The 17,440-nt window shown below is 40.0% G+C and overlaps 1 protein-coding gene across 1 annotated transcript in view; it reads left to right on the forward strand.

Moving 5' to 3' along the window:
* The window catches only part of NCKAP5 (NCK associated protein 5), an 857,737-nt gene that overhangs the window by 567,701 nt on the left and 272,596 nt on the right, over window positions 1-17,440 (forward strand). The window contains exon 7 of the mRNA XM_029934682.1: window positions 15,119-15,268. Within this exon, the coding sequence (XP_029790542.1) occupies window positions 15,119-15,268 (150 nt within the window). The remainder of the gene's footprint in view (window positions 1-15,118; window positions 15,269-17,440) is intronic.

Below are 17,440 nucleotides of genomic sequence, written 5' to 3' on the forward strand. Positions count from 1 at the left end.
AGCCCAATCATTCTTTAGTAGGGTAGTTTTTAACCTCCACATTTTTGGAGGTTTTCTAGACTCTTTCCTGTGGTTCATTTCAAGTTTCATAGCATTGTGATCTGAAAGTGTGCATGGTATGATCTCTATTCATTTATACTTATGGAGGGCTGCTTTATGCCCCAGTATGTGATCTATCTTGGAAAATGTGCCACGTGTACTCGAAAAGAAGGTGAATTTCCTAACTTCAGGATGCAGAGTTCTAAATATATCTATCAGTTCCATCTGTTCCAATGTATCATTCAGGTCCATTGCTTCTTTAGTGATTTTTTGTCTGGCTGATCTATCCATTGCTGTCAGTGGAGTATTAACGTCCCCTGCAATTAGCACATTCTTATCAATAAGATTATTTCTGTCGGTGATTAATTGTTTTATGTATTTGGGCGCTCCCAAATTAGGTGCATAGATATTTATAATTGTTAGCTCTTCCTGATGGAGAGACCCTGTAATTATTATATAATGTCCTTCTTCATCTCTTGTTACTGCCTTTACTTTAAAGTCCAGTTTGTCTGATATAAGTATACCTACTCCAGCCTTCCTTTGGCTTCCAGTCAAATGATAGCTATTTCCCCATCCCCTTACTTTCCATCTGAAGGTATCTTCAGGTCAAAAATGAGTCTCTTGTAACAGCAAATAGATGGATTTTTTTTTTTATCCATTCTGCTACCCTGTGTCGTTTGGTTGGAGCATTCAGTCCATTTACATTCAGTGTTATTATTGAAAAATGTCAGTTTAGATTCATTGTGTTCTCCATAGAATTCATGTCTGTAGTGGTATCTCTGGTACCTTGTATTCTTTGCTACACTTCCCTCATAGAGTCCCTCTTAGGATTTCCTATAGGGCTGGTTTGGTGGTGATGAATTCTCTCAATTTTTGTTTATTTGGGAACACCTTTATCTCTCCTTCTATATTGAATGACAGGCTTGTTGGATAAAGGATTTTTGGCTGCATATTTTATCTGTTCATCATTGAATATTTCCTGCCATTCCTTTCTGGCTTGCCAAGTTTCATTAGATAGGTCTGTAACCACTCTGGTAGGTTTCCCTTTGTATGTAGGGCCCTTTTATCCTTAGCTGCTTTCAGAATTCTCTCTTTATATTTATATTTTGCCAGTTTCACTATGATATGTTGTGCCGAGGGTCGATTCAAGTTACATCTTAAGGGGGTTCTTTGTGCCTCTTGAATTTGAATGTCTATTTCTTTCCCCATATTTGGGAAATTCTCAGGTATAATTTGGTGTAGTACCCCTTCAGGACCTCTCTCTCTTTCTTCTTCTTCAGGAATTCCTATGATACAGATGTTGTTTTGTTTGATTATATCACTCAGGTCTCAAATTTTTCTTTCCTGCTCCTGGATCAATTTCTCTCTTTTTTTCGGCTTCCTCTTATGCTCTAAATGTGTCTTCTAATTCACCTATTCTTCTCTCTGCCTCTTCAATCCTTGAGGTGGCCACCTCCATTTTATTATTCACCTCATTTATAGCCTTTTTTAACTCATCACACCTATTTTCAAAGTCCCTATTCATTGTATCAGTAGCTTCTCTAATGCTTTTTCAAGCCCAGTGATTAATTTTATGACAATTGTTCTTAATTCTTGTTCAGTTATGTTTTGAGCAGTTCTGTGGCTGTGACTTCTTCCTGGAGTTTCTTAGGGGAGAGTTCTTTCGTTTTGTCATTTTGGCTTGTTTTCTGTCTCTTGTCAATTTTAAAAGCTTGTTGTGCACTGTGCTCCTGTTAATATTACTCTGTTGAAGGAGGCTTATTGACTGTCCATTGCCTGTCATTTCAGGAAGTTTTCTTTTAATTGTGTCTCTCAGTTTCTCTTGTTGTGCATTTGATTATTTTATTTCCCTACTCAGTGATATTTGGTACTCTCCGTTATGCGTATTTTGGCTTATTTCTTGGGGTAGCCCTTAAAAGGAAAACAGACAAACACACAGGAAACAGAAGCATGCAAATGCACAGACCAATCAAACAAAGAAATTAAAAGGGGGAAAGGAAGAAAAGAAAAGGAAGGGAGAGGAAATAGAAGGAAAGAAGAGAAAAAAAATAAAGGGGGTCAGAGACAACAAAGGATAATAGACAGTCTAAAAGTGTGTAACCAGTCGAGGGGAGAGATAAGGATGAGATATGGGAGAATATAACTGGATGGCAAGAGTAAAAAAAAGGAGAAAGGAAAAAGGATAATAAAGAGTAAAATTTAAAAAAAAATGGAAAGAGAGTAAAAAAGGTAATAATAACAAAAAATAAGTACAATAAAAAGCAGCAGCTTCCCCTAGGGGATAGGCGTGGTTTGGTGTAGGTAGGTCTAGGGGGCTGCTTTTGGAGGCCCTGCCTTTGTGGTTGTGAGAGTAGAATGGGGCACCCCAAGCTCCGCTGGAAATAAATACTGCAGGCCACTCTTATGAGTCCAATCTCCTTGTGCCATGGCAAAACCAATCTGCATTTTCCAGGCCTGCCTCACTTCAAAATCCTAGTCCATGCACTTTTATGCCACCACAGACATGTACTTGCTTTGGCAGCCAGATTCTTAGCAGAGATCTCGTAGTGTGAGGAAGCAGTTTGTCTTGGTGCAGGCAGGGACTTGCACTGCAGCTGCTGGAGGCGTGGTTTGCTGCCGGAAAGGAGGTATGTGCTCTTGCTGCCGCAGCCAAAGTGCCCACCCCCACCACTGCCTGCCGCCATCTCCCTGCCAGGATTGCGTAGGGGTGGGAGCTATTTTTTCCTGGTGGCACCTGGGATTCGGAATTTGCGTGGCCAATTCTGGAGGCGAGATGCGCTGTGGAAACGAGGTGTGTGCTCCTGTGGATGCAGCCGACTCCCTGCCGGGATCATGCAGGGGCGGGGTCTGTTTTTCCCTTGTGCCACCGGGGTTCTGGATTCGCACTGCCCAGCGGTTATGTATGGGGTGAAAGTTTCTCTTTACCTGCGGGGTTAAACATTCTTTCTTCTCTAGAGACAGTACTAACAGTATGTTCAGTTTCTCTTTTTCTTCCCTTTGTCTCTCAGGGGCTCCATGTACTTTCCCTGTGTTGGGCAGAGGCTCCCACCTCAGTCTGGCCTGTTTTCCAATCTCCCCAGTTCACACTCACTCAGGCATCTTTGAGGTTGTCTTCTTTCTGGAGTCTGTATTTTCTCCTTCCACTCTTGCAGATGAGAGTAATGTCCTTCTCAGTTCCATAGATGGGGCGGACGAAGTTTACAGAGCTCCCTTCCTCTCCGCCATCTTGGCTCCTATCTTTTATGCAAATATTCTATTCATCCATTGCTTTCTGTTTCTAATTGTATAATACTTGCTTAAAAATAGTTTTCTATTAAAAGTTCTTAAGAATATTTAAGTTGTTCAGCATTAATATTACACTCAGTGCCATGAGAGGTAACACAAGGTGATATTAGCCTCATTAAACATCATCATTTTTTATAATTTTGGACATTTATTGAGTGTATTCTGTATTGTGCAGGGTGTGGGGATATGGTGTGATATGTAAAATGTTATTCCTACCCTTGAAGGTCTTGGATTCTAATTGGGAGCTGTTGAATTTTGTACAGTGTCTGTTTACTGAACTTAGAATGATGGTTTCTCTTCTCCATATGAACTATTCTTTGGTTGTTGCTACTATTGTTTTTTTTTTAATTTTTAGAATGCTTATTTTTGAGAGAGACACATATAGAGCATGAGTGGGAGACAAGCAGAGAGAGGGACACACAGAATCTGAAGCAGGCCTCAGGCCCTGAGATGTCACTACAGAGTCTGACGCTGGTCTTGAACTCACAAACCATGAAATCATGACCTGAGCCAAAGTCAGTTAACTGATCGAGCCACCCAGGCGCCCTGTTGTTGTTGTTGTTGTTACTCTTCTTCTTATCTCATTTGAACACTTCAAGAATTCTCTCTTAGTAGAAGCAAAATTGTCTCCCAATTCATGTTAGTTTAACAAATGCAAAAGATACATTAATTTCTGTTAGCAGTGATCAAAATATGTATATATAGGATTGACCATTGTTTCTGAAACAAAAATTTTTTCATATTGGTCATACAACACTATATTTATGAGGAGAGTGAGAGAGAAAATTTTGAATTGTTCAAATTTACTTTAAATTAAAATGTTCTCCATGAATCTCAGACATACAGCTGTTAAAGACATATAGAAAGACATCAGTAATATAGCAATCCACATACTGCTAACTAGTTACTGCCTAATTATCACTTTATTTTGGGATGGCCATTGCTCAGTTCATGAGCTCACTTTCCCACTGGAGCTCCTCTGGATCCTCTGTCCTGTGAGTTCTTTCAGTAAAGGGGAACAGGGCAAGAGGGAGCAGAGGAGGAAGAGAAGATTGGGTGCAAATTTTGCCATTAACTCATGAGTTATTGTTAATCACCCCCAAGCATTTAAGCAACCATTAGCCACTGAAATTCCTCATCTATGTGACGGTCTGACTGTTGTTGGTTTCTTTCTTCAAAGGTTGTACTCAGACAGCCATCCAGGGCATATAAGCCTGTCATTTCTCTGGTTAATCTTCTTAGCTTTCTAGCCATGTGGAGCATACCTTGAATGAAAATTATGGCTCAGTTTTTTTTATACCATCCTGTTCCACAGTAGAGTTTTCCTTTATGTAAAGTGCCTTTAGAATTGAACTGTTTTTTTTAAGGAAATAAATGTTGCTGATAGATGGAACAGACAATAAAAGCATCATCTGAAAATTTATTAATGTAACTTCACAGAACTGTTCGATATGGAAGATAGTTCACTACATTGAGGAGTGTTTTGAGTGAAGAATAATGTGGAGTAGATGTGAATTGATATGCCAGTGGTCGTGGGTTCATATTAGAGACATAAAGAAAACACTTTGTTGTCTTATCCATCATACACATTTAATCTTGGGGATTTTACTGTGTGCTTGGTTCACTTTGTAAGTCAAATCCGGGGATGAAAAAGAAGAGTTTTATATGTTTTGCCTGACAGTAGTAATGTTAAACTGTGAACAAATTGGGATGTTCTTTTAAAATCTAGTGATTTATATGACGCTATTTTTCCCCCTTTAAAATTTAGTGTGCTGCTGTGGAACAAAAGCTGCTGGCAGTGCCTGGAAATGTTGTGACGGTATTTGCCCAAGTGCTATCTAAAGTGCCAATATATTCTGTATGCCCTCCCCAGCGCCAGAAAACAAATGAGTAAATAAATCCTGCAAGCTGAAGCCACCAGGGTGCCCTGGGCTGGCTGTGAGCCGGATGACCGGGCTCTACATTGCCAGTTAGCTTGTATCATGGTGTGTATTTATATTATGAACTAATTGAATCATCATTAACTATGCAAGTGGTAGTGGGTTAAACCTATTCTTCTGGTCATCTAAGGCCAAACTTGACATCTCTGATAAAATCACTCAGTCCCTAAGGAATGGTCAGGGAGCCTCTGAAGAGATGCCGTCAGCAGCGTGGTTCACAGTCAGATGAAGATCACTGATTCTCAGATAGAATTATCATTAAGGATAAATATCTGGGTGCATGAGAAAGTCCAGAAGAAAGAACTTGAGTCTGTGGAAAGAGCCTGGTGTTTGAAATCAGATTAAGTTCTGGTTCTCCTACTTCATGTTAACAAGTCACTTCATAACCTAGGAGAGCCTGCTTTCTTGTTTGTAAAGGGGGTCTAGACTGCCTCACATTCCCATTGCTCCTAGCGTGGAAAATGGTGTTATGAAGTTGTTTGGTTTAAGTCTGAGGTGCTATACCAATGCTAGATGCTATTTATTGTGCCTTTGACATCCTAAAAAAAACTTGATGGTTCATGCTAACATCACCCAAGTTTCTGCCTTTATGTGATTAGACCTAAATTATAGCCTTTTGTATTTTTAATATTAATCAGTAAGTGGATTTAATGCATGGTTGGATATTCAAAATGAAATAGCTCAAATCCAGCTTCTACAACTGTCTAACTTTCCGAAGTTGGATAGTTTAATGCCTCCTCACATTCACCCTGGTTTTATTTTGTCATTTTCAAGTTAGAAAACTATGTTGAGGTAGATTCCTTTCTTCCTTCCTTCTTTCTTTCCTTCCTTTCTTTCATTTTCTTTTTTCCTTTTCTTTTATTGTTTTTTTTTTTTTGAGTAGGACTAAGAGATAAGGGTAGTCCCCATCAGAAAAAGAAGTAATATGCTAGAACAGAGTAAAGAGCTCTTACTTCTATCCATGCAATGTGTTTGCGTGTCGGCTTTGTGCCGACCATCAGAGTTAAAAATAATAAAAATACACAGATGAATAATTTTTAAAAATGTTTTCTAAAGCCTGGTGACCAGTAGATGCTTGTAATTATTCCTCCCCTTAGCAAATGCTCTCAGAAAGGACTCCGGTTGAGCATCATTTCCTGTGAATGTTAGAACAGTCTTTCCTTAAACTCTCTTACTCTTGCTCACCAGACCTTTTTTTGTTTCTTACAGGCAGGGAATGGAATATGCTAAAGGCAAAGATGATGTTTTTTTAACATTCTAATTTTTTTAATGGTTATTCATTTTTGAGAGATAGCTGGAGCATGAATGAGGGAAGGGCAGAGAGGGAAAGAGAGAGACACAGAATCTGAAGTAGACCCCAGGCTCTGAGCTCTCAGCACAGAGCCCAACAACTCTGGGTTTGGCTCAACCCCAAGAACTGTGAGATCATGACCTGAGCTGAAGTTAGACGCTTAACCAACTGAGCTACCCAGGCGCCCCACATTAGGTGACTTCTATCTTAGGGCCCAAGAACAGTACACAGCAAAAGAGGAAAGGGTTTTTCAAGGAAAAGAGGAGAAGGAGAAAGATACATGCTGGAAAAGAAGCGCAGAGATTTTGTGAGCCAAGGTATCTGATCATAATGGCGTTCTGTACTGAAATTTCTAAACTTCAGCAGTATTTTAAATACTTATCCCTCCAAGCTGAGTTTTTAACGGATGATCAAAATCATATAAATTTAAAGCTAGAAGAAACCTTTGGATTAGTCTATTTCTGTATTTTTATTCACAGATGAAGAAATTGAGGGACAGAGAAATGATGTGACTTGACTAAAATCACACAGCTGGTTAGTGGCACAGCTAGGGCTATAATGTACATTTCTGATTTCTACTTATTCTGAAGTTGGGTACAGTGGGCCTTGTTCCCACCCCGGGCCAGAATAGGTCACAGTGACATGGAACTTAATGGCCCTCAAGACACGGATGAGGTTGACTCTCCTTTTCTCCTATCAGATAAAAGGCCAACACAGGGCCAGACGTGACACGCACTGCCCTGACTTGGGGTCCTTCATTCATCCGTACAGTCCTGGGCAGACCTAGCATCACCCCCCAGGGAGCGGGTAGGAGACAGCAGGAACACAGTCTTGAAGTCAGACCTCTGTACCTCAACCAGGCAACCACACTCCCCGTGGGAAGAGGGGAAGGGGGCCAGGAGGTTTAAAACTTCTTGTATCACTTTTCTTCCTCTCATTGTGACAACCAGCTGCCACTTTCCTACCTCATGTGAGTCTCTAATGGATAGATCTCTCCTTATATTTTTTAATACAAAGAAGGGGCAAGCAAGCATTATTTTTAGATTAGGAAAGCTTCCCCAGCAAAAGAATGGTATCTCTTTCACACTGCACATGTAGAAACTATCTCTTGGAAACTTAGTGTCCCTTTCTGTGGAAGGCATTGAAAGTAGTTATCAACTATTACTGCCATCTACGAGAAGGAAACTACCATAACATGGTGTGCACTGAAGTGTCAGAACTCAATAGGCGTTTCCCCGGGGCATCTTGTCACACTCATATAGAGTGGCTTCTGTTATATGTCAGTATCTGCCATCTGTTACTGAAGTAGGATTTAGCAGTTATGGGTGAGTATGTCCCAGTTTGCCTGGCTTACACCTACTGTCCTAATATTCTACGAATAGTCACTCTCTGCTGTTAGTCTCCAGTGGGTATTGGTTTGGATGATTAGTTACCTGTCCATTTTACATATTAATTATAAAGAATTAAATATGCAGCCACAAAAGCTTATCTGAAGTAAGTGATTTATGTTTTATGCTAAAGCGTTTTGTCCAGAGGTCCTTAAGCATGGACTAGAGTTACCTGGGATGTTCTCTAAAATTAAAGATTCCTGGCCCCACTCCCAGATACGGTGATTGACTAGTGCCGGAGTTGGCCAGGGTATCTGCATTTTAAACAAACAACACTTCTTCCTTGTCCCTGCCACACTGACTCTGATGCCAATTGTTCTTGGCCCATTGTGTAAACAACAGTGACCCAAGAAGTGTTCATTATTTGTCATTGTTGGAGGAGCTGCTTACTAAAGAACCAAAATTATAAGATGATTTACAAACTATAAAGTCTCATTTTGTGGAATTGTCATTTTAATCATTGTTCAGTCAACTCCTACTTAGATGACTGCAGTAGTAGCTTATTTCCCCACATCTGTGCTGACCTCCCTCCAGTCCATCCTTCACAGTGGCTAGTCGAGAGCACAGATCTACCCTGTCGCCTCTTCCACATGTGCACTAGTGCATGCATGAAAACAATCAATGGCTTCCCATAGGGTAAAGGCAAAGTTTCTTGACTGTGGCTGAGTCCCATCAGCCCATCCAGCCGTATTTCCTCTCCAGCTACACACAAGCCTCCTTTTGGATTTTAAAACTGTCTTCTTCCTCCCAACTCATAGTCATTTCCTGGTTAACTCTCACACCTTCCTGATCTTTCTTTTGCATCCTTCTGGTACTGATTCTCAAAGCAGCTGAAAACTCTTCTGCATAACGCATATAGCAGTGCCATTTTATGCTTGCTTGTGACATTTTGAGTAACTGTCTCCTTCCACGAGACTCTAAGCTCCCTGAGAACAGGGGCCTCCTGTGTCTTTATTCACTTTCCTTCCCCAGACATCTTCCACAGTGCCGGCACATAGGAGCTGCTCAGTAATTATTTATTGGATGGATGGATTCATTAGTTATAATGTAAGGTAACCACATGAAACCTTCCTTGAGTCCCACTGTGTGCGAGGCTTGGGGAAGCTGGTGACCTAAAGATGAATAAAAGACACTTTGCTGGGAAGGGCATTATCATCGTTTTCCGCCACAGTGTTTTCGAGTGAACAGTCGCCGGTCGTCAGTGAAGAGCTGCCCTGCGTGCTCTCTGCTCCCTGGACTGTCGTCTGTCTGAGATGAACGGACGCGACCCAGAGTTTTGCGTTGATTGATATGATTTTACATAGGCCCGATGACGCTGACTGCCTGAGAACAAAAGATGAGGGCCCCCCAGAGGTGAATCATTGCCCTGGGAACCACTTAGAGAAACTTACAGCTCTAAGGATTGCTTTATGTACTGACCAGGCGAAGTTTGATTTAAACCCTCGGATACTGACTGAGCTCCTAAATCTTCAGCTTCCTGCATACTGGCTGGTATTTGTTGGGGCACACAAGCTTATGGGCTCAACCATATATGAAATATGTGGGGAGTGAAAGTTGTTTGTGTGGTGGCCTCACTTTTATGGAATTCACTGCTGATTAAAGTCCATAAAGAAGTAAAACATGAAAACAGGTCACCTCTGGATTCAACGAACTCTGTTTCCAGTTTGGCATCCTCAGGGTAGACTTGGGTTATTTTTATTTTTATTTTTATTTTATTTTTGGCTTCCATGTGGAGGTGCAAGAGAATATATTGCATTTACAACCAGATGGTTTTGTCCTCTCTCTTATTCCCTCTCTTTTGCCATGTCTATCACAAGTGATTATTTAGCAAAGGAACTAAAATCTCATTCAGATTAGTTATTTACATGTGGATAGAATACAGATATTGATTTTTTAAAAAAAATATTGGCTTGCTTTTATGTGTCTGATATAAATTCAACAGCTAGCTTTTCTGAAATGGATAGTAGCGATCTGTCAGTGGGGTAGAGCCGTATTTCCAGCTCTCTCAAATTTTTTTCTCTTCCACTGCTTTTTCTTTTTTTGTTTTTTTTCCTGCTCGCCTACTTATATAGTATACATCCTTTCTACCTTCCCTCGTTCTGGTTGTTACATTATATGCTAACATTCTTATCAGTAAGTGGTTAGGGAGACAAAAGTGAAGGAAAGGACAGGACAGATCGCTCTACCTTCCGGAGTGGTTTCAGGGCGTTTATAATGTACAACACAGCCGAGTGGGCTTTTAGGACGGTGACTGGTCCAAGCGGTGGACAGTGTCACATCGGAACAGTTGCAAACCTCCTCGCTGCCTGTAATGGACATTGGCAGTGGCCATGCTCCAGAACCATCTAGAGTACTGCTGTGACTTCCGGCTCTCAGGGTCTGAGCCAGGGGGTACTTCTGTGTGAGAGGCATGTGTAGTGTGACTGCCTGTGGCAGGCTGGACACACCAGGAAACTGACATCCCAGGAGGTAGCCACAAACATGGATTCTTAGGTGGTTGGTGCTAAACACCCCAGCTCCGTCACCCCTGGGGTAGAATGATTCTGAGCCTGTGTTTGGCCCCATTTTCCTGAGTGTCCTGTGGTTTTTGCTGTAGCTGCTTTGTGTTATGCCCTTTAATGGTTTCCATCTCTTCCCTGGTCATATTCTCCTGGTGTCCCTTGCATTTCTGAAATGAGCTCCCTGCACTCAAATCTTCATTCGTTGAGAACTTAAGCTAGACAATAGCCAGTGATACAGAAACACTAACACGGAACTTAACCTGCAAAGTGGTATTTTTCAGGGGACCATATTTGGAGAACCTTGGCTTTTCCATCAGTGCCCTTCATCCTCTGCTTGGGAGGTCTCCTCGTCTACATTCCCGCCTCTGCTGCCCCTCTTGTCTTTAGTTCCTCAGACAGCTTGGTTTTCCGTATCTTGCAAAAGGTTTCCATTTATCTCTGCAATGCCCTTTAGCTACAGTTCTTTGTATTTCTTTCCGGTCCCTGCCAGACTTTCAGATAAGCATCTACGAAAATTGCCTCTATTTTCTCTTTATTTCACTTTTTGCTTAACCACTGACAACGTGGGTAGCATCATCACACTTCAGCTCTCACATCCCCACTAATAACCTTCTTATTATGAAACGTAGAGGCTCTTTTTCTGTTCTCCTGCCTTCTCTGCCACCATTGAGCATATTGACATTTCTTTCCTGAAAATTGTGTCTTGCATAATGGAATTGTTAGGACTTTAGCAATGAAAGGGGCAGTTAGGCCAACCCTTTCCTTTTACATCTGGGGGAAAACTGAGAACTGTGAAAGTTGGATGATGTGCGCGAAAAGATGCAAATGTGTAAAAGCTGGGCTTTGAATCCAGGTCTTCTGAACTTCCATCCAGTATGAGAACTGTTTTTGGTAATTCTTTGTCCAAAAAATTTTCAGTCTTCCTAATTTTTATTTCTTCCCATATAAAGGTATCTTTGCCCGTCTCCTAGCTTTTTCCCTCCGTAGCTCATCCTCCACTGCACCAGTCAGAATGATGTTTCTAAAATGTAAACCAGGATCTAGCACTTCCCTGATTAGCCTCCGTTCTTCTCTCTTATAGTTGGGATAAAATCCAAACCCGCTTTCATGCTCTGCAAGACCTCCCATGTTCCAGCTCTTTCTCTGATGACATTTCCTACTATTCCTGCTCCTCTCTGTGCTCTCACACACAGACTCCCTCGAAGCTGGTCAGCAAGGAAAGCTTAGCCCTTCTTCTGGACCCTGATTTTGCTCTAACTTGTTTGGAATGCTTTTATCCCAGACCATCACTTGACCGCTTCCTTCTTATCATTTGGTCTCAGCTCAAATGGCCGCCTCTTCTTAGGCTGACATACCTTACATTGGCATCACCATATCTAAAATTTTCTTTAGACACATCACTGACCATGCATCATACTGTCTAACTTCCTTCATAGCATTTACACTAGCTCCGATGACACAGCTTCTTGATTTGATTTGGAGTTTAGCATGTTTCCCATCATTAGAATATAAATTCATGGAATATAGGAACTTTATCATGTTTGCCATATCACCAGCACCCAGAAGAACAAATGGCCAATAGTTCGCACACAGTAACCATTTATAGGATGGGCAAATTAATGAATGGTGTCTGAATTTTTATTTCTCATTTTCCAGAATCCTTTCTCTTTTACTCTACAATCCTGTACTCAACTACTCTCTCAGTATTTTTGTGTGATACTATAATCAAACTGGTTTTCTCATAAACCATTAAGAACAACACTTAATTCCTCACTGGGGGCCTTTGTTTCAGTTTTCTCTTCAACCAGAAAATCCCACTCTTTGTCTCTTTATTCAAGTCATATCACTGTATCAAAGCGTAAGCCATGTTACATTACCATGAAATCACATCCCGCTGTCCTCATTGATCTTTCTTTCTTCAAACTATGTAAAATCACTCGTGCATTTTATGTAATCTAAACACTCACATATAATCTATATCATCTTGAATCATTTCCAGTTGTTTCATACAATAATATTTAGGCACTGTGCCTAGATACTTTAAGTGTGTGTGTCTGTGTGTGTGTTGTGTGTATGTGTGTGTGTCTACAGTCAATCCTCATTATGTCTGGATTTTATATTTCTGAATTCACCCACTCCCTAAAAGTTGTTTTTGGTCAGAATGTGCAGTGCTTTGATGGTAAACTTCACAGAATAGTGAAAACTCTGAGTCACCTAACACACACATTCCCAGCTGAGGTCAAACAAGGCATCACTCTGAGTTCTTGTTTTTGATCTCCTACTGTAAACAAGTGTCCTTCTGTGTTCTGTTTAGTACCACACGTTTCATATTTTATGCTTTTTATTACTGATTTTCCTTTTCAAAATAGCTTCCAAACATAGGACTGAAATGCTACCTTATGCTCCTAAGTGCAAGGAGGCTGTGGTCTTCCTTATGGAGAAGACAAGTTTTAGATAACTTTGTTCAGGTATGCATTATAGGACTCTAGGCTGTTAGGTCAATGTAAATGAATTAACAGTATACATTAAATAAGGTGTCTTTAAATAGAAACACTCATAAAACAAGATTATATATTGATTAGTGCTTACAGTGTTGCCTCCTGGAACCTAACCCTGAATTTCCCCTAGGAGCAGTATTTTCTAATTCTGTGTTCATGACAACTTTATAGAACAGAATTATCAGGAATAATGAGAATTGACTATATATGTGTGTATGCTATATTTTTTGGCATTAACCTCATTTAGGTATTTAGTAGACAAAGAAACCAAGAGCTATTTAAATTTAAGGAGTTTGCCCAAGATTATTTGCCAAGTAGGTAAATGTTAGATCTGGAATCTGCTTCTTATGTAATCAAGTCTTTTGGTTTCTCATTCACCACACCTGTGGCTCTTGTTTGTTTTAATTAGCTATAGAACCCTAATTATGATAAGAGATGAAGGGAGGAAGGGAGAGAAGATACAAGTGAAATTGGATGAAAGAGTAAACCATGATTCATACAGAGAAATAGATGTCGATGATATTTTTTAAAACACAGCTTGCTTTACAATCTCAGTTTAGTGTTTAATTATGGTCTCGGATCTTAAAAGAGAAATCAAAGGACCTCTTCATTTCAAAGTTAAGTTGCTAACTGTATATACTTCATGTTCCCTATCATGGAAATGAAAGTCTGACACGTGACCAGACCTAAAAGAATCAAAGCTATAAAAATGCTCTCATGACCAGGATTTTTGCCCTGCCCTGAGGATGTACACCTTAAGCTTGCCTGACAGTTATCTGGGCTGAAATATATGTGCTACAGAAGTGAACATATCTGCACATCATATGTGGATAAACATGCAAGGCCTGATTTCATAAAGAGCTCTCACCATCCTAAACAAGTGTGCATTTCTATAGAGAGAGGACAAGAAAAATTATATTTTGAGATCTATATAAAGTATAAAATGGGCCAAGTTACTATGTGGTCTTCGGGTATATGTATATACCTATATACAAGTGTATGTATATTTATACATATATACTTACATGTGAAGACATATTTTACATGCTTGATAATTTATTTTCAAAAATAAGTTAAACATTTTTTGGAAACTCCAAAGCCCTTTTGTGAACAGAGTTTAAAAGCCTGACTTTTCCCCTCTAAGAAGACTGTATAAGGGCCTAGAGGTTAAGAATTCTAGCTTTTTTCCTTCTTATTTGCAAGTGATCTTATTTAGTGCTAAATATAAAGATGTCCCTCACCATTGATAATCCAGGTTAGCCCACATGGTTGACAACCAGTTGTATTAAGACAAGGACTTCCGCCGTGTTGTGGTTGGAATTAAATAGTGTGATGGACTGATGTCACCTGGTTCTGGAGCACAGGGTCTTAATATATGTATAGGATGGATGAGCTTTTTCTTTTCATGTGATATTCTCTTGACATTTCTTTTTCCCTTCAAAACAAGAGGCCATCATAAGGGTCAAATTAACACTCCTCAACTTCCCAAAGCTGCCAGAGATAAGGTTGAATGAGGAGCTTCCAACAGGGACGAAAGGCAAGATAACAACATTTTATGTCTGCCTCAAGGCTAGACTACAAATCCTGGAGTGTTAGAAAAGGAACTAAAGGGTCCTTAAGAGCTGTGTCATCAAGCCCAGGGAGCTAATTGGTTTCAGCTTAGAATTCTGAAATCACTATCATTTCAATATTTCATAATATTTTATTTTCCCTTAGAAAATAGAAAATAGTAAATAGTTGCATGTCCAGTGACTATAATGATCCTATTTTTTTTTTGGGGGGGGGGAACTAAGCTCTTCACAAATCAAGGTATAAGTGTTGATTTATTCTTTTTTCCCAGTTTAGAGTACAGCTGAATTCCATGCTGCAGGTAAAAATGGATTAACCGCATGATCCCATCCTAAGGTTTTGTTGGCTGGGTCAACTTCTCCAACAGGGCAGAGGACTTGTACATTCAGAGGTATTGACCCAACGGCTTTATCCTGCCAGGATTCATTAATTTCTCTATTGTGTTTTACTAATACAAGCACCACTGAGAGTTTGTTCAGCAAAATCTTCTCTACCTCAGCCTCAAAAGAACACAAAAGCAATAGAGAAGCTCCCAACTTTTACATCTTAGATTCTTGGTTATTTTTCAGTGGAGATTACTGTAAACAATAATTCTTTCTCCCTTCAGGAGAAACTGTCAGAGGAAGAGAGAAAACACAAGGATGCTTTGGAAGGTCTCCACATGGTGGTGGATGAGGATTCAAGGAGCGAAAGCAGCAGTGTGGACGAGGGGAAAGAAAACACCAAATTGCTGTTGGAAAGATTGAAAGCTCTAGAGGTAAGAAATGAAACAATTTTTTCATGTTTGAAGAAAAATGACAGTGCTCTGCTTCTTTTATTAACATCGGTTTTGAGTGAGAATAAGTCTTCCTTTCTCACTTCTCCTAGACGAATAGGATCCTAGGATCTCCCATTGTGAATCATTTGCAGTTGATGAGCAAGAAGTTAAAATTTGTAGTGCGGAGGGTCTTGACCTAGTGACTATGATTGGAATGCCTTAAAAAGTATACATAGGACAATAATTCATTTTAAATTCAGTTCAGCCCTCAAACTGGATCAGTACTCCTAAAATTGAACACGTTGGGAGGGAAGGTGCTGTGTGGTATTTCTCTTTGTTTTCCCAGTGTCTATTATAATGAATACTTGAGTGAATGAATAAATAAAATATCCAGTGCTATATAAAGATGGTTGCAAGAAAAAAATTAAATTTTTAAAGAGTTGAAGCATTTCTTAAACAAAGACAAAAATAACCTGTGTAGAAATTTATCATAGAAAAGAGATACATGTAGAGGTGAGGCTGAGCTAAGAGTACTTTAAGGAGGATTTGGAGCCTCCAGAGCACTTTGGAACCACAGGTCTTTTATTTAGTGGCCTTTGACATTCCTGCAGTTCCTAAATCCTGAATGTTTATTGGAGTCTTCAAATAACATTCCAGTTATTCTTGTTGTTGTTGTTGTTTTTTTATGTTTATTCATTTTTGAGAAACAGAGACAGAGCGTGAGTGGGGGAGGAGCAGAGAGAGAGGGAAACACAGAATCTGAAACAGGCTCCAGGCTCTGAGCTGTCAGCACAGAGCCCACCATGGGGCTCAAACCCAGAACCCACGAGACCATGACTTGAGGCGAAGTTGAAGGCTTAACTGACTGAGCCACGTAGGCTCCCCACATTCCAGTTATTCTTGATTGATATCTCACATGCTGAGAGACTTGGTGAAGATGCCTTTTTCTATGAGTTAATTTCACATAGAACAGGAACAGAATTACTTTTAAACTAGCCTGTGGTGAGCCCATCTCATCCTAACTAGGTGCAAGCATCCTTCAGCTAACATCTAAAAATATAGCTCAACAGTAGAGGCTACAGAAGCCTGAAAATTAATGTGAGGAAACAAGACCCTAGGGAGATCTTACTTCATATGCTTGGTCGCTACAATTCTGCCTCCATTCCACCATGTTGTCTATAATGAACAAGCCCTTTCTATACTGTTTTCTATAGAAAAGGTAAAGCAAAGGAGTTAACATTATGGACTTTGGAGCCAGATTCCCAGGGTTATGTTTGAATCTCAATTCTACTGCTTTCTAGTTTTGAAACCTTGGGTAAGTTCACTAGGTTCTCTGTACCTATGTTTACTCAACTGCAAAAATGGGGATCATTATTAGTAACCTACCTTACAGGGCCTTGATGCAGATTAAGTGAGTTAAGATCTGTAGAGCGGTGCCTGGCACACGGTCTCCTCCACCCACCTACTGCAAGCCTCCCGACTTGCGCTAAGTCGTTTTTGTTCTTATTCACCTGGTCATGATGATTAATACAAGAACTCTGAATAGAAAAATTGAGCTAGTTCATGCATGAGTGACTCATGAGGATGGACAAGTTAAGCAACTGATACCAAACATGGGGCAGAAAAGAAGTCAGTTTAAGGACCTTCTGGCAGCTCTGTGGGGGCAAAGAGCCAGGAGCCATGCTGGTCTCCCCAAAGCTTCTAATACTTCTGTCATTTTGAAGAAAGTCACTGAGGAAGGTGGGAAAACCTCAGAAGAGACTGAGGTTGCTATCTGAGACCTTTGAGATAACCATAACTTCGTTTTGAGTTTGAGTTACCTGATGTTATGGTAGAAATGAGCTGATACTACGATTTCTTATTTCCCCAGAACCATGTACTTAAATTGATAGTTTTATTCCTACTTATAATGACAATTGCTCTTAATGCATCTAATTGTCACTGAGACAACTTTGTGAAGGACATTTGATTTAGTCAAGCTAAGAAGTATTTTAAAAATAATCTTTAGCATCAAATGTTTCTTAAACCCTCACTGAGTAAAAAAAACAGTATTTTTATTTTCTTTCACGGAGATCTTTATATTTCAGGCAATAACTCTTGCTTCCAACATTAGTTGGATGCAATTGATGCTATCTTTAAGTGTGATTAACCCCCACAATGTTAATTCACAAA

The sequence above is a fragment of the Suricata suricatta genome, chromosome 3 (genome assembly GCF_006229205.1).
Source record: "Suricata suricatta isolate VVHF042 chromosome 3, meerkat_22Aug2017_6uvM2_HiC, whole genome shotgun sequence".
Taxonomy (NCBI): Eukaryota; Metazoa; Chordata; class Mammalia; order Carnivora; family Herpestidae; genus Suricata; species Suricata suricatta.